Source organism: Microcebus murinus, chromosome 16 (genome assembly GCF_040939455.1).
Source record: "Microcebus murinus isolate Inina chromosome 16, M.murinus_Inina_mat1.0, whole genome shotgun sequence".
In the NCBI taxonomy this organism is placed as follows: Eukaryota; Metazoa; Chordata; class Mammalia; order Primates; family Cheirogaleidae; genus Microcebus; species Microcebus murinus.
The window spans coordinates 43,109,707-43,137,326 of record NC_134119.1 but is presented as its reverse complement, the minus strand read 5'-3'; the positions used below and the strand labels follow the sequence as shown (position 1 = coordinate 43,137,326).

General features: G+C 41.6%; 1 protein-coding gene across 3 annotated transcripts in view; it reads left to right on the top strand.

Annotated features, from left to right (window-relative positions):
• Window positions 1–27,620, top strand: part of RALGAPA2 (Ral GTPase activating protein catalytic subunit alpha 2) — a 307,449-nt gene that overhangs the window by 258,056 nt on the left and 21,773 nt on the right. For all 3 annotated transcript variants that reach the window (XM_012757359.2, XM_012757358.3, XM_076011174.1), the window contains one exon: window positions 27,390–27,511. In XM_012757359.2, the coding sequence (XP_012612813.2) occupies window positions 27,390–27,511 (122 nt within the window). The remainder of the gene's footprint in view (window positions 1–27,389; window positions 27,512–27,620) is intronic.

The following is a 27,620-nucleotide window of genomic DNA, read 5'->3' as shown; positions in this document are numbered from 1 at the left end:
ACAATCCAGGGACAAGATGACTATGGCTTGGACTGGATGGTGGCATGCAATTGTGACAAGTGGGTAGGTTCAGGATTCGTTCTGATTTGCTGCCAGATGGGATTTGGCATGTGAGAGGGCGTGGATTCTTGTATGCCCTAAGTTACTAGGCGGTCTTCAGAGCATTCAGGGTAGTTTGTGGTCACCAGTCTCTTTAATTTCCCCATTTATAGAAGGTAAACTTCTATTGAAATTAGTAGTAATAATCAGGATTCATTCAGCTAACATTTTAAAATTATCCTTATTACATATTACACATATGTGAACAGACAGGTTATGTTAATATGCCACATTACAGAGGAGGCCACCGGCCACAGGGAGGGTCGGAACCCTGCCAGGATCCTGCCAGCAACCTTCAGAACTCTGAGCTTCCCCTCAGATAGCCCAGGAGCTTAGTCCCTATGGCCTGATTGCTGCGATTGCCAATGCACAGACTTGTACAGAGGCAGTACTCCGGCTACAGGCACGTAGTAGAGATTAATTAGCTAAGGCGTGGCACGTGAGTGTGTCCAGCAGGACACAGTAGGCAGTCAAAATGGTGACTCTCCTGCTCCCTCCTTTTTAGGGGCCTCAGCCTTGACCCATCTCCTTCCCTAGAACCTCACTGCCCTGAGGAGGCCAGGGCTTTATTCCTTTTTCTATTTGGATGAATCCTCTTCTTCCAACCTTATGGCAGCAGCAGAGTCAACAATGTCAACACATTGAAGCCTTTGAAAGCCATCCCAGTGTTTGCCTCCCTGGGGGAAGTGAGGCAGCAGCCCTAGAACCACGAGGAGGCTGCTCTGGGCTGCTGTGCCGCTGTTCCTATGCCTTTGTGCCCTGGCCAGGGCCAAGGGCTGGATGCATGACAGGGACACTTTGCCTCTTTACTCATTTATTGCCATAGCCCTTAAATACACTTTAGGAACCATTGTTTTTCCTTCATGTTAGGGGCTACATTGGAAGAGGAAGTAGATAAATAACACCTTCAAGCAAAGAAGGTTCTACCTTATTAAATTGCTTTGTATGGTAGGGGTGGTATTTACAAATAGACTGAGGTCTTTTCAGAAAACTCATGCAAAACCCATCTGTAAAGGTCTGGAACTGGTTTAGTTGGGGCAAGCAGGCACTAAGAATTTTAGTAGCTCTCTGGTTCCTTTGTGGGGTTTTTATTTCAAGGGTTCTGGAAGCTCTGTATACTGAGGGCTGCCTCACTTACCGGTGAGCAGAGTGGCCCATGGCTTGAGAGAGATGGGAGCGATGCCAGCAAGTGGGGCTGTGGCCCAGGCCGACTCTGAGGGGAAGGAGGCTGGGCCCAGTGGATTTTTCACAGCAGTCAGTGACTGTCTGGTTTTAGGTTAGAGTTAGACCACATGAAATTGCTGCTTTTGCAGGTCAAATATCAGCAAATTTGTATGCATCCAACCTAATACATAATTCACCCCATTTTAAGACTTCAGCAACTACAGCGTTTCTGGGATTGTTCATTTAAACAGAATTTGGAGCTAAAAATCCCCATAAACTTTTACTAATCCAGCTCACAGACTTAATCTTGCTTCTTGTCCATGTGAGTTCTATCCAGACCAGTCCCTGGAAAGGCAGTGGAGATCCACTCCCGCCTGGGGGAAGGTCTGGAGACACATCCCAGCTTCGGAGTCCCTCATTCCTTTAGTGAAGAGAACAGAGCTACCTCATTTCACTGCACTGGGACTCCCAGCGGCCTTCAGAGAACACCAGCGTCAGCCTGTGTCCTTCCTCCCTGAGAATGGTGCTGCCCCCAATTACAGAGACCGCGCTGTGGTCTTCCCTCCTCCTTGCTATGGCAGAGTTGTCAGCTCTGCACCAGCTGACTTCATAGTGAGGGCCTGACCCCCATTCCCTACTCTTCTTCCTCAGATACTATATAATTTAGCAAACTTATATTCAGTCTTTTTGTTTTCCTCCTCACCCCTCCCAAGAATTCAGTCTTTACTGTCTTCTTTTTTGCTCTAGAGTAGCTGCATTTGTGTTTTTCCTCTCCATAACCTAGTTCTCTTAAAAGCAGGAGGTGTTGTGCATCTTTTCCTCGCCTGCCTCCCAATAGCTAGCAGAGAGCTGAGTATTCGGTTCTACTCGGGAGTGACGAACACCCTAAGTTTGCAAAGTGTTGTTGCGGCAGTGTGTACAGCTAGTGTTACAGCTCTTGACCGGGGAAAGAATAGCGCAACACACGAAGAATTGGAGAACAGCCTTTTATTATTCCACAGCAGGATCAGCACACCTAGTGTTATAGCTCTCTTCCCGTCTTCTGGTCTTCTTCCCTTCTGCCCCTGCTTTTATACCCTTGGTAGGGCTCAAAAAGCGTCCAATCAACTACAAGCTTTAACATCCAATCAACAACAAGCTTTAACATCCAATCAACAACAAGCCTTAACATCCAATCAAAAACAGTGGGATTCAAAAATTACCCAATCAGGGCCGGGCGCGGTGGCTCACGCCTGTAATCCTAGCACTTTGGGAGGATCGCTCAAGGTCAGGAGTTCGAAACCAGCCTGAGCGAGACCCCGTCTCTACCAAAAATAGAAAGAAATTAATTGACCAACTAAAAATATATATACAAAAAATTAGCCGGGCATGGTGGCGCATGCCTGTAGTCCCAGCTACTCGGGAGGCTGAGGCAGTAGGATCGCTGAGCCCAGGAGATTGAGGTTGCTGTGAGCCAGGCTGACGCCACGGCACTCACTCTAGCCTGGGCAACAAAGTGAGACTCTGTCTCAAAAAAAAAAAAAAAAAGAAAAAAAAAATTACCCAATCAGGATCACGCAAGCAGCATGGCCGGAAACAGGCAGTGGCACATGGGCCCGGGGGCATTCCAGCACGCAGGGCCCGGGCGGCTCTCTGACTCAGGGCCCGGCCCCAGCAGCGTGCCCTCCAACTGGCCACGCACAGCACTGGCCCACGGAGATGCGGAGCGATGGGGAGGTGGCAAGCGGCCTCGTCCCGGCGCCCGACATTTTCCATATCAGTGTTACTTCTGCCTCTGCATCATGGAATTTAGTGTCCTATTTCTGCATCATTCATCTGTCCCTCCTACTGCTTCTCACGGCCATTTTCTTCACCCAGAGCTGAGTTGAGGGCCAGGAGTCCCCAACAGCTATAAGAGGGTCTGTCATTAGTGCCCAGCGCCTAGGTGGCTTTGCAGGGCCTGGCACGAGGAAACAGGGCTGTGGTACCCACTGCTCTCAGATAGCAGGTGGTTCCCTTTGCACCTCAAGCCTTGGCATATGTTGAATTCAGGAACTGTAGGTGAAGAACAGATTCCACATTGGAGCCATCTTTCTACAATGTCATGTCTGTTTCGGGGCATAGGATCGAACCTAAAAAGAACTTGTCGAATTTTTTCTCTTAAGTTCCCTTTGAATGCCTCTCTCTAGAAGGAATTTTAATATAATCCTCTACACGAACAGAAAAAAGATGACGGCAAACCGCTTTCAAACATATAGATCCCATCAAGGACACAGTCCTACCTGCCTTGTCTTCTCTTCTGAGCTGGTGGCCTCTCTCTGTGTCTTAGTGTTAGGATGTCAGTGACTCACCCTCAGCCATTTCTGGCTGTAGCTGCAACAGTCCCCTGCAAAGCTCAGGGCTTTTCCATTTGTTTTTAAGATGTGTTTAACACTTTCCCATCTACTCTGATTTTGATCTTACTCATTTTAAAATCCAAAGCTCAGATGCTGTCTGTGGGTTTAGCTCAGCACCTGGCCTGGAACTCTTACCGAGAGTAGCTGCTGGGACTTCGTATGAGTCCCCACGAGAGGCCAGTGTGTGTGGCTATGAGCAACGTTTGTTTGGGGGAAGCTAACCTTGTTTATTAAAATTTGCTTTAGTCTTGTTTTCATTTTGCTGATATATACTATTCCTTACTGCCTGACCTTGCTAAATTACTAGATATTGGGTTTTTCAGGGTTTTTTTTTATCAGACCCCCAAATGGGCACCAAGTCATGGGCACTCCCAGTATATCACTGTCCCTTCTCTTTCTGCCCTTTTCCTGCCCACTGCAGATATTTTACAACTGTATGGCAGGTCTGAGAAACTATGATTAAAACAAAGTACATTTTTTGGTACAAAGAACATAGTCAAAACTTTCATCTACATTTTATTAAGTGTACTTTACTATATAAAATGCACATTGTGAATATTTTATTTATTTGATCTCCCTTCTGTTCTGATAAATTTCAGGCTTTCACTGAAGTATACTGCATTTTGAAATATTTTAGCTTTACCTGTTATGTGGTGAAGCAGAGGTTTCAGTCCTAGTTCTTCATGAACATTGTCTTCATTCTCAAGAAAATATCCAGGCTATTTAATTTATCAGGTGACCTCGTCTCTGTAATCCTTCGGGTCCATGATGCTAACCAGATTTAATAGAGAACACATTAATTATGAAATTAATTAGAGCTTGCTTTAAATGAGCTGAATAGGTTTGTTCATGAATATTTACATTTTTTAGACTTCATCTAAGAAACAGTTCAACCTTGCAACATAAGTCAAACTGTAGGTGGAATTTGTACAGAAAAGCACTAAAAAAGTACCTTTTAAAATTGAATTTGTATTTATTGCCTACATCAAAGAGTTTGTTCTTGAGTTCTCACAGACTAGCAGCCGCGGGAGGTGGTCTCCTGTGCGTGGCCCCAACTGCTCAAACCCCCCCCACCCTCCCACCCACTCTGGGTTTAGGTGTTCCTCCTAGTTGCTTCCACCTCTTTCAAAATATTTTGTGGGAAGGGTGCAGTCTACCCCTCACCCCATTCTGGGGCTCTGGGTAAATTATTAGGTGGAACTATATGAAATTCCCAATGTTGGTTTGCTTTTGACCTAATCTTTAACTTCTCAGAGCCTCAGTTTCTTCAGCTATAAAGTGAGCCTGGCAATATATTCTTCATAGGATTTTTTTGAGAATTATACAAGATAATCCGGGTACACAATTGATTGGCACATAATAGGGTTGATCATTATGTCTGTATAGACAGATGGACAGATGGATAGAAATGTTACTAGATGTTTGTTGGCATGAAATGAAATGACTGAATGATTATCGCTAAATTTGCATAATCTTTCTTAAAATATAGGCTCTTTAGCATGGGTATGATTCACTAAGGACTTGCTTGGGACACACCAACAAGCCAGATGTGTGCCTCCAGACAATTGGAGTGGAGGCTGTGCCTGGGCCCCAGCAGAGAGCACAGCTGGGCGTCCAGAACAAGCAAAGCTGCTTTCACATGGGCAACTCGAGGATGGACAATTGCAGGAATTAGAGCATTTAACAATGATGACGATTCTCCCTGGCAAAAAGAAGAGGCTAACTAGTTTCAAAAAAAATTCAAAGGCAAGGCTATTTGAAGATAGATTAGAATTCATTCTTTCAAAATAAATCATTCTAAATAAATACATAATGTTTTGCTCTCCCGTGTATGTATAACATGACAGAACCTATTTACTCAGTGTTGGATTAGTGTTCTATTTAGTCTCTCTTACATCATTAACTTTACATAAAAGTTTTCTAAGGAAATGCTGTGGCCTTTATTTTTAGTTCTCTCCTACTCAGGGCAATTAGATGGCATTACCAAGTGACTTAAAAGTTCAAGTAGATGCCTTTAATTTGCCCTCCCAAAAGGTCAAAAGCTCATTCGGTGACTTACTGAAGTAAGTATATACTGTGCTCACCTTTAATGAGATTGGCGTAGTCACTATGCTCTGAGAACCACTGCTTGGTAACCTTTGACCTTTCCCCCAGTTGTTTAACCCATGGCGATCACCTGGCTTGTGACACCAGGCAGCTAACTGTAATCACCAAAGGAGAGCTCTGGCAGTTCTCATCAGCAGATACAATGAGACAGTCACATTCTGGGACCCATCTCCTTAGAAAATTGACCCAGGTATTTTATTCTGTAGTGGTCAGATCATCAAGGGGAAAAGAAATTGCTTGCTCTAGATGCTGAATTCTGACAGTGAAAGCGATCACTAGCTCTGCTGCAGCGGTGGCTTCCTTTCACACAGCCCTTAAAATTTCTCTCACCCACAGCTTTTTAAAAAGACACATGATTTCAATGACCTACATATGATTTATTACTAGTTACAAGTTAAAGGATGTGTAACCCACTTATCTCTCTTATTAAATCTGAACAAGTAATATTAGCAGATATTTTTCATTAAAGATAGCCCCTATTTGAACTTCGTGCAGAGGAAAAACCCAGGATGCAGGCTCTGTTTCAGAAATTACTGCCGCATGGAGAGGTGCACACGTTCTCTATATGTGACATTTATGATGGAATCATCAAATAATAATTGTATATATTATGGAGTACAATGTGATGGTAGGATACGTTGTGAAATGATTAAATCGGGCTAATTAACATATCCAGCTCCTCCCCTACTTATCATTTCTTTGTGGAAAGAACACTTAAAATCTACTCAGCAATTTTGAAATATATAACACATTATTATTATCTATAGTCACATTATGCTTGAAATTTTTTTACATAAATCCATCCCCTCCTATCAAGGATAATTTCAGAATAATTTATTGCCAGCTTACAAATTGTATCAAAAAAATTTAAATTAGATAAAGTGTGGTACATGATTGTTTTAGTTTTCTCTTGCACTGGTTCAAAAATGAAAACTATCTGTTAAAGTTAATTAACCTTTTAATGACTTTGTTGTATCTGCTTTTTGTTGGAAAGCATTTGAATATTTAGTTGCAGCACGGAGGTCCCAGTTTCAGTTGATCCTCTAGATGGGTTTCAGTCATTTGTGACCTTGGGTGCCTTGATTTGGGTTAGGTAGGAGATTGTAGATTCACAGCAATAAGTGGTTGAAAACAAGAAAGCATGACTTTAAAATGTCATCTACTGAGAGCTCAACCAATTCCATCTGTAGTTCTTTAGGTGCATTGGTGATATCAACTAGATGAGGCTGAAATGCTAATTTGAGTGTGAGGTCATTATTCTCCAAGTCAGTGAACCTTTCATTGTAGTCTCCAATTAATAGGTCTGTAACAGCTGCATATTCTTCAAGTGATTCCCATATATCATCTTGCTCATCAGTGACCTTTGCTAACTGGGGAAAATGTTCATCCAAAATTTCCATTTGCGAATAAGTATTTGTAAAAAGATTTTTTTTAAATGCTTGGATTTTTTTGCCACGTATCACATACAGACTTAGTTTTACCTTACAAAGAAATATTCAAGTCATTTTGATTTGACATGATATCACACAGAAATGCTGCATTCCTATAGAAATCTTTCAATAATTCACATTGCTGATTGTGTTCTTCATAAATTTTAACTGTCTGTTCTTGTGGAAATAAAATTTTCGCTGACACCTGGCCCTGCAATAGCCAACACACTTTAGAATGAAAGGGCAAATCCACATTTGCCTCATCATTCAATTTTAGCATGGCAAAAAACTGATAATGCTGTGTTGTTAGCAATACTTATAACTTGTAGCAAACTGTCACTTAAAATAGCAAAACAAGGCCGGGCGCTGTGGCTCACGCCTGTAATCCTAGCTCTTGGGAGGCCGAGGCGGGCGGATTGCTCAAGGTCAGGAGTTCAAAACCAGCCTGAGCAAGAGCGAGACCCCGTCTCTACTATAAATAGAAAGAAATTAATTGGCCAACTGATATATATATAAAAAAAAAAAATTAGCCGGGCATGGTGGCGCATGCCTGTAGTCCCAGCTACCCGGGAGGCTGAGGCAGAAGGATCACTCGAGCCCAGGAGTTTGAGGTTGCTGTGAGCTAGGCTGACGCCACGGCACTCACTCTAGCCTGGGCAACAAAGCGAGACTCTGTCTCAAAAAAAAAAAAAAAAAAAAAATAGCAAAACAAGTAGCACTTGCTGATGTAAGATACAATGAAAAGAAATGAGATCATCTGGATCTATTAATACTTTTTTTTAATCTGTGCAATAAACCCTTCATGTTTTCCTGTGATGTAAGGTGCACTGTCTTTATATACACTCACTAAATTTACCAAATTCAGTCCAACTTCACAATATTTATCTTGAAAGTTGTTGAAGATATGTATTCCCAGTGTTCTGTTCACAAGAGTTCCCAAAGTGAATAACTCTTCATAGCAAAGAAAATAATATGTTATGGCCCAGATGAAGTTTAAGACCTGCACTGAGTCAGTAGTATCAGTTGATTCATCCATAGCAATTGAATAATATATATTTTCCTTTTGAAGTATTACAGGAAGTTGTTCTGTTAAGGTGTAAGCTAATTCATACTGCCAGTCAGTTATGGTTCTCTGTGACGTAGGCAGTTGTTTGCAGTTTGAAATGTTATCGAGGTCTAAGGATCCTACAACTTTGACAATGCATTCTTTCACAATTTCTACATCACTGAGTGACTTCCCTTTTCCCCCCAAGTATATAACCTACTTTATAAGTTGCTTTAGTGGTATTATTTCCAGGTTTTTTTGCTGCTTGAAAGAACTGTCTTTGCATCTTTTAATTTTTGCAATTACAATCTTTCATACCTCTCCCTCTAATTTAAAATATTCGTGGTTCTTATGAGTGTTATAATGCTGATGAACATTGAATTTCTTTAATGTTGATATTGTAGGATCACAAAGTGAGCAAATCATCTTATCTTTAGCAGAAACAAGATAATATTACAATGCCCAGTCCTCGTTAAAAAAAATCTGTTTTCTTTCTTCAGCTTTCTCTTGGTCTTCTTTGACGGGATGGGCTGTTAAGCAGATAGAATTAAAAAATACTGTTGAGCTGTGCAACTATTCACAAATTCCGCTTCAAACAGAGACATGGTACACCATTGTAAAAAGCTGATGACAGACTGGCATACTTGACCCCCATAAACTCTCACCAACCAGCCTCATGTGGTAGTGGTGCCAGTCAGACAGGGGAAGTTAGAACTAGTCATGAGCTTAGCAGGCGTCAGTGTAGCCTTTATGCCTTACTAATGTTCTAATTGTGCCAGTTAATCTGGGAGGATTATTTCTTTGAAACTTGTTTTATTCTTTGGCATTCTAAATATGTTCATTTTTAAAATAAAATAAAAATATAAAAGATGAACAACAATGTATTAATAAAAATAAGAGAATTTGTTTTGTAAAATTTGGATTCAGTCCTAAGGATGGACTTAAGGACCTAGAAGGCCACATGTGGCCTTAAGGCTGCAGGTTCCCCACCCCTGACATACAATATATACTGAGACAAGGTATCCCCAATGATGTATGATATTTCATGAAAGCAGTGAGACCTCGTCTCTGCTATCAACATACAGAAGTAGGGAAGTCTGGAAGGTAAAAAGCAAGAGAGAAATACAAAGGGAATTTTTCAAGTGACATTTCTAATAGTCATCAGGAGTGGATGAGAGCAGTCAGAAACATCAGTCTACAAAGTAAATCACCCATATACTTGATCAGCTTCAGAATCTGCTCCAGTAGGTGGCCATCAGAAGTTGACAACGACCAACTGAGAGGAATGATCGAAGCTGATCCTTATACAACTACATGACAAGTTGACGAAGAACTCCATGTTGACCATTCTACCGTCATTCTGCATTTGAAGCAAATTGAAAGGTGAAAAAGTTTGATAAGTGGGTGCCTTATGAGCTGACCGAAAGTCAAAAAAACCATCGTGTTGAAGTGTCATCTTCTCTTATTGTACGTAACAACAAACCATTTCTTGATTGGATTGTGCCGTGTGATGAAAAGTGGATTTTATATGATAACTGGCAATGACCAGATCAGTGGTTGGACTGAGAAGCAGCTCCAAAGCACTTCCCAAAGCCAAACTTGCACCAAAAGAAGGTCATGGTCACTGTTTGGTGGTCTGCTGCCGGTCTGATCCACTATAGCTTTCTCAATCCCGGTGAAACCATTACATCTGAGAAGTATGCTCAGCAAATTGATGAGCTGCACTCAAAACTCTATCACCTGCAGCCAGCATTGGTCAACAGAAAGGGCCCAATTCTTCTCCATGACAACGCTTGACCAAGGGCCCAATTCTTCTCCATGACAACGCTTGACCGCATGTCGCACAACCAACACTTTATAAGTTGAACAAATTGGGCTACAAAGTTTTGCCTCATCTGCTGTATTCACCCAACCTCTCACCAACTGACTACCATTTCTAGCATCTCGACAACTTTTTGCAGGGAAAATGCTTCCGCAAGCAGCAGGATGCAGAAAATGCTTTCCAAGAGTTCGTGAAATCCCGAAGCACGGATTTTTACGCTTCAGGAATAAACTTATTTCTTGGCAAAAATGTGTTGATTGTAATGGTTGCTATTTTGATTAATAAGGACATGTTTGAGCCTAGTTTTGATGATTTAAAATTCACGGACCAAAACCGCAATTACTTTTGCACCAACCTATTATTTCTTCACCTGTTAGTGGAAGTATTCTGGCTGTGGGACGAGGAGACGGTGTGGCTAGGTGCCAGGTAGTCAGCGAGTGATCGGCCGTCAGGTCCAAGCCCGCCCTTGCGTCCCCTGCTCTAGCATGCCAGGGCTCTGCACACCATGTTTCCTTTTGCCAGCTGCTCCCCGTTAGATTCCACTGACTAAGCTGGGGTGCCACAAGGTCCAAAAACTGCGACTGTGATCATGAACAGGTACACATGTGGCATTGTTCCCCTCATTGCAACATGGTCCTGCAGGTCGGCCCCCTTTCACAGATGAGGGGACAGAGGTTCTGCCGGGCAAGCTACCTTCCTCAGGCCACATGGCCAGGACTCGTGGAAGCCTGCATCTCACTCAGGCTTGACTTAAACCATGGTGACGCATAGAGTATTGGGCCTGAATTTCTGCTTCCTCTTTTGCTCAGAGTCATTGTACAGATGATTCTGTCCTCTTCAGTGTTTTTTAATGATACCAACTGGCACATAATTAAAAATAAGGGTTTATTAGAAGATTCATTACCTTTGGAAGATAGCAATGGAAGAATGACAATCCGTTCTCATTCCTTCTCTGTGTTTTGATTGTGGTGCAAAAGCCAAATGGATCTTATAACAAGAAGCTTTGTTGTTCCCTAGTGGTGAAGCATGTCTTGACTTCATAATCCTTGTCTGATGGTGCTAGATCATTCTCTTGTTGAAAACATCCATCCAAAATAATTAATTAATGAAACTTTAGAATTTTGTACTTATTGTCCTCAAAATGTAACCAGAAATAATCACAGTAAGATAATTTTTGCTTAAATTAGCCCATTTAAATTTCCCAAACCTTAATGCAAAAAGGAAAGGATTGAATTAATATAGTTTATTTCTCTAAATTCTGGCTTAAGACAATTACACAGATAAAAATTTAGCTAGGAAGTCACCATTTATGCCAAGATTAGCTATAAAAATTGCCAATTTATTTTGTGCTACTCTTAGTTCTGGAGGGAAGGAGGAAGGATCTGATTTGTCTATTCTCATCCTTCCTGTTATCACCAAACAACAGTATTTGTGGATTAACTTAGCAATGAACATTGCAAACTTCTTAACTAAAATAAATTTGAAAGATTAAACCGAGACAGCATACGGTAACAGAAAGAAGCCAGCGTTTGGAACAGATTGGTCTGGGCTTGAGTTTGAGCCCTGCTCAGACTACCTGGGTGGTCTCAGAGGATCGTTTCTGCAAACTGTCTCTGCTGTATCATCTGTGGTTTGATGTTTCCAGGAGGATCACTGGGTGCATAGCTACGAAAGGGCTTTGTAAGTGGCAGAGCTTCATGCCAACACTGGGTAGGTTGTTTTTATTTCATAAAGATTGTGTCTTTTATTCTAAGTGAGCTATTGCCCCAATAGAACTCAGGCTAATTATAATGCAATGATGTGTTTTAGAATCTTCCAAAATCCCATAACGGTCAGTATGGTGGTTGAATATTATAGGAGCCAAGGTTTGAAGAGGATTGAGGAGGAGGGAAGTACTTTTCTTACACCTGAAGGAAGAATACTAGATGTATGGGAGGCGCTTAACCAATAACAAATGGGTGGGTGGATGGATGGATGGGTGCTGGTGGCTAGATGGCTGGGTAGTAGGCACAATACTGAGAAGAAATAAGGAAGTGAGAGAGCATGGACCTGGGCTCCCTGGAACAGATGGGCCCACTGCACTGGGCTCCCATATGGCCTCTTGGCCTTGGGACCTTCAATGTAGTTCTACTTCAAATATGAATTCGTGAGGAACTTCTCCGTCTCTCTTAAAATAAAATACAAAATGGCTCCAAGGGACATTTTTCTCATCTGGGCCATGTCTCATGCCATTAATATAAAACTGCTGATTTAATGGAGCTGCTTTTGATCTATCAAGAAAAGACATACCTAATTCAATTTGGCTATTTTTCCAAGAGTAAGTGTCTTAATTTGCCAGAGAATGATTTGATTATAATTTTAAGTAATACTGCAGTTATATTTTTAGTCACGAAGATGATATCGAGTGACTCTAAGAGGCTTAAATGTGGAAAGTCCCAGAGAATTGTATGAGTTGGGAATTTTATCTTTAACAGCATTCAGGGTTGTTTCTGATACTTGTATATTTTACGTGTATATTTTAGTCAGAATGGATGGGATCTCTGACAGGAGATTTTGCATATGAAATATAAAAGCAGACAGTTTTCATGAATAGAGTAGAATAATCCCAGGATATAAAGACTTATAAAATCAAGATATAAGCACCAATCATTTTTTATCTGAAATTTTCTTTTTAAAGCATATGTTATCATGAGAGAATGTCTAATTCTGATCTTTATTCCCACTGGGACACCCTATTACCTTATTTCCTTCTGCCTTACTCTTTTTTTGTTTGTTTGTTTTTTTGAGACAGAGTCTCACTTTGTTGCCCAAGCTGGAGTGAGTGCCGTGGGGTCAGCCTAGCTCACAGCAACCTCAAACTCCTGGGCTCAAGCAATCCTCCTGCCTCAGCCTCCCAAGTAACTTGGACTACAGGCATGCGCCACCATGCCCGGCTGATTTTTTCTACATATATTAGTTGGCCAATTAATTTCTTTCTATTTATAGTAGAGATGGGATCTGGCTCTTGCTCAGGCTGGTTTCGAACTCCTGATCTCAAGCAATCCGCCTGCCTCGGCCTCCCAGAGTGCTAGGAATACAGGCATGAGCCACTGCGCCCGGCCGTGCCTTACTCTTAAAAGATGAAAATACTCAGAGGTACCTATTGAAATGGAATAGAGATGTTGAATCTGTTGTCCAAATGTCAGACTCAGAAAGGACTGAATATCTGCTCTGCATCTGATAATATATCTTCTCCAAGTACAGAAGACCCCTCCCCTCAAAATTGCTTTTCTTTCCTCCCACAGTCCATCCCGAGCCAGATTTAGTCACAGCTCACACAGAAAATTGCTTTCCCGTAACTGACAACCTGTGGGGTCATTGGTGTGACACTATTCCGTGGCGAAGGGAAAGCCAAAGGGCCACGCAGGTGCGTGGTGACAACACCCAGAAGCCCTGGAGGACGTGAAGGACACACACACCCCACCCTGTCCACCACCAGAAACGGGGCCAGGCTGAGGGTGCAGGAGGCCACCAGCACCTGGGCCAGCCAGTCGGGGAGAGTTCTAATAAGGAGATACGTGACAGAAAGAGAGAGATGTGTGCATTAGTAAGCGCAGGATGAAAGGGCCTGGTGTGCTGTGCTACAGAATCCCCCACCCTGCAAACCACACGCTGATGGGATTTAGTGAAACTGTCACTCCTGTCCCTGCTCTAACCCACGGGGATTTCTCTCCCTGGTGTGGTAGGGCCAAAAGTATTTACTTGAGATACAAGCATCGAGGTTTATTTGATTTACAGGAAGAGAAATCTTTCTAAACATAGTATGTTTTCTTTCTCCTGAAGTTGTAATAGTCCAGATTGGAGGAGGTGGGAGAAGGGCTTCCATTTCCTCCTCCGATCTCTATAAAAAACACCAGCGAGTGGTTGGAACTGGGCCTTCTGCTAGCTGTGGTGTCACTGGTCATTTCTCTTAGGAGGAGAGTTCTGACCCGAGCTGGGGCTCTCAAGTCAGGCTACCTGCACTATCTGAGGGACCCCAGAGCAAAACAGCTCTGCTCTCTGCTCTTCAGTTTCCTCCTCTATAAAATGATCATGAAAGTACAAGGCACGGGAGGTGGTTGTGAGGATTAAATGAGTTATAGCCTATAAAACAGTGCTCAACCATGAAAAGCACTTGATCATTTTAGTTGGTATCATTATCTAAATAAAACCTTTGATTGACACAACATCCGCAGAGGTGCCCCTTTCCAGAGGCTCGCTTACGCTCAGGATGTAGCACTAAGCCGGGGTGTCATCGGAACACATGGCCACCGCGTGCGGTCCTCAGCCCAGTGCACTTCAGCTGGGAATTTGTTAGGAAACAAGAGGTTTTGTTACTCTGCTCAAGCAGCTAAACCTTCATCAGGATAAATTATTTTTAACAGAACTATACGTGTGTATTTTTTTTCTTGCATAGCCTCGAACCAAGATTAGCAGAGAGTATAGAACAAGACAGTTGAGTCCACTGTGGAATCAGAATAATCATTCTAGCAACCTATGGGAATTTTCATGACCAGCTATGACAGCAGAACATAAGTTTTATGCCACAGTATTTAAGTCACTTATATATGCTTCGTGGCCATCTTTTATTTTACCCAACACTGAACCAAGTGCAGGGACAGAGGTAAAAGGAGTAAAAGAAGTGCTTCTGCCCTCCAGCTGCTCAACCACTTCCCCAGTCATGACATTAATGAAAGTAGTGTTCCCCACGCTCATCTGGCCATTTTGGCTTGCACAGGTCTAATGTCTGTTGACGGGGCTGGCCGTGCCTACAGACAGAGCAGCTCACCAGAGTGCTGGGAATTCAGACATGCCCCGGTGCCATTCAGGGTGATAGCTCAACCCCGTGTTCGTTTAGTGTAGCTTCTGCCTAAGTGAGTCAGTTGCATCATATACTGTTTTGGTAGCCAGAAGTCAATTGCTTTAATATTAAGTGGAAAACATAGTTTTGCTTCTTCTGATCACGGAGGAGCTTTGTGTTATTAGAAATCCCCCAAATTTCCAGTTAGGGTTTGATAATTATGACATAATTTTTTTTTTTTTTTTTTGCTCTGATAAGTCTGTGGGATATATTGAGTTTCAAGTGCAGGTCAGCAGTGATACTTACTTGTCACTCAGGTGTGCCGTGATGCCCCAGCGTGCCACTCAAGCAGGCTGAATAGGCCAGGGAGGTCACTTGGCAACCTTCGCATGAGCTTCTTTCCTCAGAGACCTTTTCTAGGTCTCTTTCATTCGGTAAACCCCTAACTTTTCTTGGAGTTTCTTCTTGACATCTGATGATTTGGTATAAGATAAATACCTTCCTGGAAAACTCAGATGCCTTTAAGCCATCATAATTATTTTATAGAAATACAAAAATATTGTTTTCTGCTTCCAGATATAATGATATTGATTATTTTTAAATGCACAAAAGATAAAACTTCAATACACATCAAACTGCAAATATTATGAAAAAGGAAATATTTCCCCAAAATTGCTTTCAGAAATGAAAACTCAAGAAAATCTGTATAGAGCTTGGTGCAAATACTTGGGACTAGAAAATTTAATTCTGCCATGCCTAGGCCCAGTCTGACTTCATGTGGGACTAACAGGTTGTTTATAGGCAATAGTTGAGAATATTCCAAGGGCATGATAACAGATTATTTTTTTTTTAACTTGTCCATTTTGTTTTCCTATTTTCTAACATATAGCACCATGATTCTACTTTATTTTAGAATCAGCCTAGATATAAACTAATCTGTAGGCCAAATGGAAGTTGCTTTTGCCTTCAAAATCAGAGTGGTTGAAGAGTAAATGTTGACTGATTCAATTCAAATTATGTTGCACTGAATAATACCTGTAATGTATTGTGTTTGATAATATTTTTCACTTACAGTAAGTGATGATAAAGCCAAAGTTTAAAATCCATGCATATTGCTCTTTAATTGTCGACTCTTTTTATACTTTGCCACAAACAGGATTCAAGACATTTAGAGACAGTTGTGCATTTCTAATTGTTTTCCATTTAGTTGTCACTTTGTGGATGTTAAATGCAAAAAAAAAAAAAAATGTCAGCAATGATCACTTCTGTAATTAGTTAGGAGTACATTTTTTAGCTTCTACCATACCGTGTCTTTAGGATGAGTAAAAACCTATGACGGAGAAACAATTCAAGTGACATTGACTCCTTTCCTCCCAGAAGTCAAGTTCTTGGCATAAGCATGGCAGAATTCTGAGGATTTTTTTATTGTTCGTTCATATTGATTCATCACTTGTTCAATCGTTTTCATCAGTGAAGTAGCCTGTTGAATCTTTTCTCACTCAATTTGACAGCACTTTCTCTAGACTTGAAATAGGCTGAATGACTAATTTTCTTGTCACTTATATTTTTACTGATGTGAGACTTTGAGCGACAGTGCCATGAGGCATTTTCTCACTTGGTGATTTACAGAAGGTGAGGTGCACTGGGAGAATTGGAGAAGATGGGAATGGAAAGTGCTGTAATTAAGGATGTGCTCCTTCACAAATCAATCGCCTGGGAAGGACTGATTTGAACATTTCTAATAAAAATATAGACCAAATGCATTGCACCCTTGGAGCATCTGAGATTCTAAGAGGGAGACCTTCAGCTCCCTACGCCGGAAGGTCATGGGAATATGAGAACAGACCTTCTCCAAAAGTCTGTAATTTAATAGCCTGAAGAAAATCTATTTTTTCCCATTTTCATTTGCTCTTATCATTTCCTCAGAATTATTCTTAAACTTGGTTATATGGATATTTTCTTCTTTTTGAGCAGTGGTGGACTGTTCCTCTTCAGGAGTGTATCATTAGAGTTTGAAACCTAATCTAATATCTTGTACCTCCATGTGTTTAATTTCCTTTTGCAAAACATCCATTTTATTTGGTTACATTGTTCAGTAAAGTCATCCTCTTTATCCATTAGCAGGCTGTGACATTTACTTTGAATGATTCATTTATTTGGAGTCTTAAACAGTACTAGAATTTAAATGTGTGTTATATCGAAAGACAAACAAAATCTTTGTGAAAATGATGTATGGCTTTAGGATGTAACTGGCATCTGTTCCTGTCTTCATAATTATGGAATTTTATCCATTTATTTAGAGTTATTAAATGCCAGCTGAACCCACATGTGGAGTGTGCCGCTGAGTGGCAGGTTCCAGGAAAAGCGTTTAGGGTACAGAAGTGCGTCCGGTCTGAGGCTCCTTCCAGAAACGCTCCTCCTTTGGCTTCCGAGAGATCACTCTCTCCCCTTCCCTCCATCCCCCTTGCCTGCTTTTTTACTTCTGCCTACCCTCTGGGTGGAGGGGAGGTGGTCCCTGGCATTGCATTCTCCCCTTTTCCCTTCCAAGATCAACTCCAAACCCATGACTTGCAGCTCTGTCTCAGGCCTCTCTGCTGAGGCCCAGTCAGCGCTTCTGGATATTTCCCCAGACGCCCCTGTTAGGCTGCTCACACTCACCCTGCCTCCCTTCCTCAGGTCTCTCCATCAGTGTCTGCACCACTCACCTAGTCACTTAACCCTTCGCACTCGCTTGCTTTTTTCTCGATTCCTTTATTCTACTCGGGATTTAATTTTTTAAATACCCCAGATTTTACAAAGCGTGGCAGCAGAATAAAAAACTGGAGTTTCTTTTCATACAAACTTATTTATTTGGATTTTTTTTATATTTCAAATTATTGATACATTCAAAGAGTAATTTTAATCTCGATAATTTTTCATGGTGTGATATTTTTTGAAACGTTCACCCACATGAAGACCTGGTTTACATTCACATGTTTCGCAACTATAAATCGTCTCTCTTCTTCCTCCTTTGATTTTTCTGTTAGAACAAACAACACAATCTTTGTGTTTTTTTTGTTAGGGTGAGGTGTGATTATATGGAGCTTTGCATCTAAACGTTGCTATAAGTTGGTGGATAATAATCTACCCCCGGAAGTTAGTGTACCATCTCTGCATTTACATTTTACTTGTCCTTTCATGCTAATGAAAACAAGAAAAGATACTGGAAAAATAGACAAAAATCTCCCTTCCCCCCCGTGGTGAAACTACGGGTTGAGTGTGGCTCGATATACGAGCTGCTACCGATGCTAACCGTGTCAAATCACGCTCGATATCCAAGTGCAAAGGGTTAAACAAACCATGATCCTGGAGTTCTTCCTGGTGAGCACCCCAAGCCCAGGGTGCTCAATAAGGTTCCATCGTAAGGATAGTTCATATTTTGTTTTTCATTTCATCAGTTGTGGATATGGGGGTTGTTTCTACTTTTTAGCTATTATGGATAATGTCACTTTGAACATTTGTGTACAAGTTTTTGTGTGAACATGTATTTCCAGTTCTCTTAGGTATATACCTAGGAGTAGAATTGCCGGATCATATGTTAACTTTTTGAGGAACTGCCAAACTGTTTTCCACAGTGGCTACACCAGTTTGCATTCCTACCAGCAAAATATGAGGATTCCAATTCTTCACATCCTCACCAGCACTTGTTATTGTTCATCCCTTGTCCGTTTGGTTATAGCCATCCTAGTAGATGTGAAGTAGTATCTTACTGTGCTTTTGATTTCCATTTCCCTAGTGACTAATGATGTGGAGCATCTTTTCTTATATTTACTGGCCATTTGTATATCTTCTTTGGTTAAATGTCCATTCAAATCATTTGCCCATTTTTTAATTCAGTTGTCTTTTATTGTTGATCTGTGAGAGTTCTTTATATATTTGGGATGAAAGATCTTTATCAGATAAATTATTTACAAATATTTTCTCCTTTTCTGTGGGTTGCCTCTTCACTTTTCTTGACAGAGTCCTTTGAGGCACAGAAGTTTTTTATTTTGATGAAGTCCAAAAATAGTTTGTTTACTTGTGTTTTTAATGTCATATCTAAGATGTTTAAGCATTTTAAGACTTTATCCTTTGATCACTGTTCAAAACACTTCCCCCCCAAAAAAATGAAAGTGTTATTTTCTTCTATATCCTTTTTTCTAAAAACTACCAGTAGTAGGGAGCAGTAGAAGAAAGAGCTAATTAATTTTCTGATTTTGTAAAATACTCTTAGCCATTCCTCTAAGCTCAGACGCTGCCACCATTGGCTTGTCTTTTTGCTAGGGTTGAAATACATCCATGGATATATTTACATGTTTGAGTCACAATAGCATTCTTCCGTCCACAGCTGTCTTAAGGAATCTTGTTTTCACAAGGTTTCTCTCCTGTGGAGTGATGCCCCCATGCTCTTCTCTGCTTCACCTGCGAGGCCTGCTTGCGCCTGCACCTGCTCCGTTCCCTCGTCACCCAAAATGACCCTTTCTCTGCTACACAACAGCTGTTTGTAGCCATGCTCAAGGCCATTCTTCGAGGTTCTGGTCATTGCAAATCTGCAAGTAACCTCACCTTTTCTACATGCCCTAAATATATATGTCATCCACTTCTGGAAATATGCAAAGAATGAATAAGATACTGAGATGTTTGAACAAGCCCATTGATCGAACATATATATATAGGTACCAGTCAGCATCGACCTCTTCATAACTTGAGGGCACTCTCTCGCCCCTCCTTAGTGGTGCACATCTTCTAGGGGCAATCTAACAACCTAAGCAAGATCATGTTGCTTCCTTGCCTCAAACCATTCAGGCCTGCCCTGAGCCAGCCCCAGCCAGCCTTTCCCCTGCACCTCCTGCCACCCTCTCACCACCACACAGCTGCCGTTTCCTCTCTCCTGCAGCACCCCGATTTCCTTCCAGCTTGTGCCAATCTCTGTGCCTGAAATGACCTTACACTCCCCACCCCTCCACCCCACATTTGGTTAGCTCCTTTCTGCCTTCAAACGTAAAGGTTTGTTGTCCCTGATTCTCCTTCCTGATGTAACGACAGTTTATCTTATTCTGTGGACTTGTCTTTTAAATAGTTTTAATCTGCCTTCCAGCTAGAATACAGGCTTACTGGGGGCAGGGGTGACATCTGTCTTGTTCCGTGGTTACATGCCCGTCACCTAGCGTAGGTGGGCACTCAGTACATACTTGAGTGAAGGTAGATTGGCATTTTGAAAGTGGCAGAGTCACCTGAGATCAAGTTTTCTGAGCACACTAGGATATTGCATAGAAATCATACACAAAAGGCCCATGTGTATATTTAGTATTTTGACCATTCTCAGATACAGCCCCTTTTGTCATTGTTAATGGATAGTAATTCTAACAAAAGTGGTTTTATAGGAGAGCATTTTTTTCTGGGGCAGCGTCCCCACCATGGGTGTCATTTGTGTCCACGTTTGACTTGAGCTCTTTAAATCCCTTGTGTCAGAGTTCCTGTGACTTTCTGAAAATTTTAAGCTGTGACATTCTGATCTATTTCTGGAAGTAATGACCTAAAAGTAGCACTGTCTCTTTTCTGCTTTCTCCATGTCTGAGTCAATGGGCTTTTTTAAAAAAATCATTGTTCTAACAACCAAAAATTCCTTTTATATCAAACTTTGACTTAAAGAAGCTCATTCTGTTCTTCCAAGGGGTGAGAAAAGATCCATTTGATTAGTGCTCTATTCCATTCTCACTAGATCACTTAGTCTTATTGTGAAATATTTTGTACATACTAGAAAGCGTATATTATTTACATAAGTTCTAAAGAATACTGAAACATATCCCTGTGCTGACCTCCCATTTATACCAGCCAACTTATTGGAGACTCTTCCATGTGCCACCTTCTCCACACCCAGACATAACCCCTGGTTATCATTCCCTTGCCTGACATTTTTCTCTGTATGAGGATAGCCCTAGGCAGCACGTTCCACTTTGCCTGTTTTAAAAATGTCTCTCAATAGAATTGCACTGAATGTGTTCTTCAGTGATTTGCTTTTGTCATTGAGCATTGTCTTGAGTTTCATCCATATTAACACACATGCCTGTAGTTCATTTATTTTCACTGCTGTGTAGTATTCCACCGTGTGACTGCAGTATCAATGGAAGTTAAAAATGGCTTCTCTCTCCTTTTTCTTTTTACTGTTGCCTACAGAATGTTATAGACATTCTTGCACAAGCACACGTGTGTAAGAGTTCACGCACCAGGGAGCGGAATTGCTGGCCCACAGAGCACGTGCATCTGCCCTTTCCTAGATAATAATGTCAAGTTGCCTTCCTGAGAAGTCGGGCCAGTTACCTCCCACCAGTGGGCTCTGAGAGTTCCTGAGTCCCATATCCTCTCTGGCATTGGGCATTATTACACATTTTATGTTTTGCCAATCTGATATATGTAAAATGTGGTTCTAATAATCCCTAATAATTAGTGCTACTGAGCATCTTAATGGCCATTCATAGTGTTTCTTATGGAAATGCTTATGTCATTCTACCATTTTTCTAGGAGATCATTTGTCTTTTCCTTGTGGATTTGTTAGGGGTTCTGTGTATACTCGGGACACTAACTCTTTGTCAGCTATGTGTCTCAGATGCCCTCTCCCACTTGGTGCTTTGCATCTTTACCTTCTGTGTGGTGTTGTGGGGAGTAGCAGCTTTTAATCTGAATGTGGTCAGATGTACCAGTCTTCACCATTGTTGTTCATGTTTTTGGTTTCTTGTTTAATAAATGTTTCCATACTTCTTGGTCGGAAAGAGTTTGCCTCATACATTCTTCTAAAAGTTGTATGTCATTTTTTTTTTTTTACTCTAGGTAGAATTTTACTTCAAATCGAAAACCCTCTAACCTCTCCTTCCAAGTTGTCTTTGCCTAGAATGTATGTAGAAGTGGCACAGCCCAAAGCAATAGACACAAATCCTAGGCATTCATTTATCCACTCAATAAATACTGTGTAGAGTGCTTATAAGTTAGGTAGTATGTGTGACATAAGGATGACCCTGATTCATACAGTGTCCTCAAGGAGTTTATTGGGCTAAATGGTGCCCCCCCCAAAAGGTATGTTCATGTCCTAGTCCCTGGAACCTGTGAATAGGAACTTATTTGGATAAAGAGTACATGCAGATGTAAGTAAGTTAAGGACCTAGAGATGAGGAGTCCTTCCTGGGCTATCCAGGTGTATACTAAATCCAAGGACAAGTGTCCTATAAGAGACAGACAGAGAAGAGGAAGAGGCACTGTAGCCATGGAGGTGGAGATTGTAGTGATGCAGCCACAAGCCCGGGAATGCAAACAGCCACCTGGAACTGGGGGAACCAAGAGCAGAGTCTCCCCTAGAGCCTCTCATAGGAAGCATGGCTCTGCTGACACCTTGATTTTGAACTTTTGGCCTCCCAGAACTAATGGGAGAATAAATTTCTGCTATTTTAAGCCATTTGGTTTGTGGTCAGTTAGAGCAGCCACAGAAGGCTAATATAATGAGGTTTAAGATGAGATGGCTATACATGGTAACTATACCCAGGGGTTCTCAACCTTTTTTACACTCTCATATACTCAGGGGGTGGAACAAACAATGGCAGCAAAACCTGGGGGTGCCAGAACTTTTGAGAGGGCTGCAAACATGGCTTTCTCTCCTTTGCAGGTAGCTGCTGGAGAGGTAGTTTCAGAGTCAAGAGAGTAGCTAGCTCTGGGCTTGCTTGTGTCAGTAATAAGAGGCCACACGAGTTAAGAAAGAAAACCGGGGGTAGGTACAGAACAAACATGACAGCAAGGGCCACTTTGCCAGTCTGAGTACCATGTCTACCCTCAGGAAATTTAGAGAAGGTCCCAGCAAGAGGGGTTTCAAGAGTTGAGAAAAACACAATCTGCAATATAGCCTCTAACAAACAGTACTGTTTTTCCTTTGATAAAAGATAGAGTTATTCTGAGATAGAAGGTTGAAAGTGCTAAACAACAGTCAACAAACACATAGCCTGAATAAGTAAAAAGAAATTACGATGGAGTGATTTTTTGTTTTTCTGTATTTTATAAAATCAGCATAGCCTATGGTTATAGGTACAGCTTAAACATAGGTACTCAAGTTTAGGTTGCAGGTTGATTTTTATAGCTCACATGTTTAAGTCAGTTGATTTGTCCTCATGTGTAATTTAGCTGCCAACCTTGCATGAGATCTTGAACTTTAATACCATATAGTCTAGAATTCAGGATATTAGCTGAAAGCAGTAAAGGTTAGAAGACTTGGATTCTAGTCTCAATTCCATTACTAAGTCACTATGATTCCAGAAAGTCACTTGAACTCTTTGAGCTTCCATTATCTGATCACTAAATTGAGACCACAAGACTTCCTTGCTCTTGAGATTCTAGCATAAGAGATTTGCTTGCCATAAAGTCTGATGCAGAGGTTTCCTCTAGCCTATCCACCACATTCTTTTTGGAATGAAACCTGTAAGCCCACATTAGGGGGGGAGCAGGCAATCCAGATTGATTGATTGATTGATTGGGTAGATGTTCATAGCTAAGATTCCATTTAATCCTCCTGGTAGTCCTGAGAGCAGATGTTGGTGTTCCTGTTTTACATATAAGATAACTAGAGGCTGAGGGTTGGAGCAGCTTGCCTTGGGTCCCCCACTGATGGGGGAAAGAACAGCTGGAATTCAAACCCAGCCTTTCTTCTGCCAAAATGCAAGCTGCTTCCTAACTGTCATGCTGCTGCTGTCATTTCTAGAACTTAGATAATAATCAGAATAAGTTGGGACAGGTTTGGATTCTCAGGCTCTTGAAACAGCAGGTTCAGCACGGTGCCTTGAGGGTCTTGGAAAGTTCTCTTGGAAGTTTTTGATAAAATGTAACCAGTCAAGCCATACAGCCTTTCTAGTCAAAATGAGAAATATTAATATTTTTGTTGTTGTTGTTTAGAGTCAGGTCTCACTATGTTGCCCAGGCTGGACTCAAATCCTGGTCTCAAGTGATCCTCCTGCCTCTGATAGCTGGGACTACAGGGATGAGCCACTGTGTCTGGCTTAAGAATTGATAAAATTTCCTATGTGGAAACGTAGACAGAGTGGGTCACTAAAGAAACTCAAAAATATCCAGACACCATGGTGGATTTCTGGTTAGTAATTTGAATGTTCTCTGCATTGAGTAACCAAGGAGAAAATTGCTCGTTAAAAAAGTACTTCACTGTGTGTGGCTTTTAATGAGACAGTAATTCAGAACAGAATTAAAAGTTTCACATTTGTTAGTGGACTTTTTAAGAGAACAAAAAGGGCAATGGCTAATATTAAAATGGGTGTTAGATTTGTGATCAGGTGCCTCTGACCATGTGCTCTTGGGCATTATTTCAGCATTCAGTTCACATTTTAACATGTCGTACATGTGAGAAGAACCTACGAGCATTTCGATGTCTAAATTATAAATGCCTTTTGTTACAGAAAGCAAGCAGCATTGAAGCCCTAAGGATATTAGGTAAGAAAATGTCAGATGATACTGCTCCGAATTGCCCTTGCTAGTAGTTCTGCTAATAAATTCAGTTAAGATCCCAGGGCTATGTTTTTTAAGGGTATTAAAAGAAATGGTTTTTGGCACCCGAGAGATTCTTGGCTGTTTTTAAATGTTGCCAGAGTTAGGGTGATATTTGTTTTCTCTTTGTCATGGTGTTTACATGCCCTGGCTAGGACCATGAGTGAAAATGCATTTGATGATCTCCTGGTCTCACCCCAATCCCTAATGGATGTTTGTCTAAATGACAACACCCAGTTTAGCGCTGTTAACACGGCCGTTAGTGGGATGGGAGAGTGTGTGCTATGTGTGACAGTTGGGGGCATGAGTGGCAAGATCGGGAACCTTCTATGAAGTAAACACTTCCTCCTCTAGGATCCAGTTCTGGAAATACCTTTTTGTTCTGTCTCCCGTAGTGCTTTAATTTAGGAGTCAAACGATAAATATTCATTGAATCAGAGAATCTCAAGACTGGATTATTACTCCCTGTAAACATAGTGCTGGACTTTCTCTTAGGAGCCAGATCTCTCAGCCTTGACAAGGACAAGCTTATGACAATTGGGTAGTATCATCAGGACGTGAATGATGGGCTGCTGTCTGGGGTCAATTTCTATGGTATTATGCACAGCATCCCTTTGTAGGTTTGATTGTGAGCTTGATTAACGTGGCAAGCTGCTTTCCAGATATGTGTCTTCCGTGGAGTATTTAGCAAAATGCACACACATTTCTATTTTGTTCACCATTGTGCCAAGCACTGTATGTGGATGTGTTGGACGCAGTGGGGCCTTTCAGGAAACAGCAGGGCGATACGAGGCAGAGCATGACAGGTCTTTAGAGGGCCGTGCCTGCTCTAACCCAGGCCCACAAGCAGACTGCCGACTGAAAGGGGGAGCCATGAATTGAGCGTTGACAGCGGGCCACGGCGGTCCGAAGGCTCAGGTGGTTGTCAGCCATAAGTTTAGCTCAGCTCTTTGAGTAATTTGTCACGCCTCGCTCAGCCCCTGCTGGGCCAGCACGTGCCAGCTTAGTGTCAGAGTGCCTGTTCGCCAGACGGCCACTCAGGCCTAACGTCCTGCTGTTCCCTGGACCAGAGGCTTGCTGGGGCCATGCACGCAGGGCCGAGCAGTGGCGACAGCCAAGTGCTGTGCAGAATAAGCATGTTCATAATGAGACACGAATGGCATTAGTGGGTCCCTCTAGAATTGGGCCTGAGCAGGCGCCTCTCACTGAGAAAGTTTGGCAGCCTGTTCATTAAGGCAAGTCACCAGGAGTTCAGCCCACAGTCGAGAAGCCAGCTCAGGCTCACGCTGCCCAGGCTTTGAGCTGTTAGACCCATCTATATAAAAGATCATAAATCATCAGAGGGGCCACTTTTGAAATCTTCAAGTTCATTTTCCTTGTTTAAAGTTGCATAGAGCAAGCAGGAAGAGAAATTCTGGCATAGCCCTGTCCAGTAGTGTTGTCCACGATGACGGGCATGTCCCATTTCTGTGCAATCCGGTCCAGTAACCCCTAGCCATGTGTGGCTGCTGAGTGCTTGAAAGATAGCAAGTGGGGCTTAGGAACTGAATGTTTACCTTTTTAGTTTAATTAATTAAAATTTAAACTTAGATAGCCGCATGTGGCTCGTGGCTACCGTATTGGATAGCACAGCCCCAGAATGCCTCTGATCTCCTCATGGTGTGAAATTCATCCTCTGAATATAACCAAAGGAGCCGGGAGAGGAAGAGCCTGCATTTCGAAATCGGTGCGCATACTTTGCCATAAGAAAACAGAAGAGTATTTACCTGTTTTAAAGCATGTGCTCTATCAAAAGCTGATTGGAAGGGCATAATTGTCACCAACTCATAATTTGAAACAGGCCACTTTGAAAAGATAGTTTTAAAATCTAGTGAGAAATGCTAGGATTATTTTTCCTCTTCTGGAGCTGCAAATGCAAAACCGATGGTGATCTACATTCTCTGTGTTTCTGGAGAATTAGCATGATTTTCCGAATGGCTAAAACATGTCTTTTAACTTTTGCATTGATAATGAGGAAAGGGAAAATGAGACATCATGCAGACTTCCCCGAGCATTAATTCATAAAGTCGTACGTGCAGTGCCTCCGTCCATTGTCAGCTTGTTCTGACGTTATCCTGTTATTGGAAGTGCATGATTCACCTTCTGAGGAAACAGAAGCCACACACAAAAGGGGAAGATTTGCTTTCTGCCCTGTGAAAGCCTGCCACACGCAGGGGTCCTATTAAGACAGCTGGAAAGTTGCTTCAACGTGCTACGCTTGTAAGTTTTATTGGTGACTGGTTTTTGATTACACATTTGAATGCTGTGTGTTCCAGACTGCAGTTTTAATTAAAAGGCAATAGTCTTTTTTTTTTATTATTGTTATTGCATTGTGTACTCTACTAGATTCTCTCACATAGTAGTTTTTATTTTTTAATGCTCATAGCTTATCTTGGTTAGAGGTCTGATACCCCTTCAGAGTGTTCCTTCCTGGCCCTCTCTTTTCCAGTAATTGCATTTTCTTATTTTTAAAAAGTGTGTGCATTGTCAGATCAGTTCTTACATTAAGTATCAATTGGATTACATCAGTAGACAGAGAAAGAATGTTTTATCCACTAAAATAGGACATGAAGATCCAACATTGTTCCACAATTGTTCAGTGGAAAAGATGCCATTGCAATCAATGTCTTGTTTCTGTTTGTTTGTTTGTTTGTTTAAATCAACTTTAATCACCTTTTGATGTTATTCTGTAACTATTATTTACATATTTTCAGATGATTCTAGTGCTGAATGCAACTGAAGTGTTAGAGAAACTCAAGTCTCAAAATCAGAATTGTATTATTATGGCTAAGATTTAATTTTCTGATAAGATGCTAAACAACTTGCAAGATTCTTTTTTTACACACACGTAAAAGTTGTGTGACTGTATGTAAAACAAAGTGAACTGTGTCGCTGCCTGCTGTTCTGTACGTGCGTTTGTTCCCTTAACCGATTGCTGCAGCTACGAAGAACGAGCTCTGTACCTCGAAGCAATAATTCAGAACCACCGCGAAGTAATGACATTTGAGGATTTCGCAGCCCAAGTCTTTTCTCCTTCTCCCAGCTACTCCCTTAGTGGAATGGGTGAGTGTCTACATTATTCTCTCACGCACTTAAGATGCATTTGAGCAGCAGATGTACACCTGTTTTTCACAGATAAATGCTTGCAAATTTAAGAAGTGCATTCTCCCTC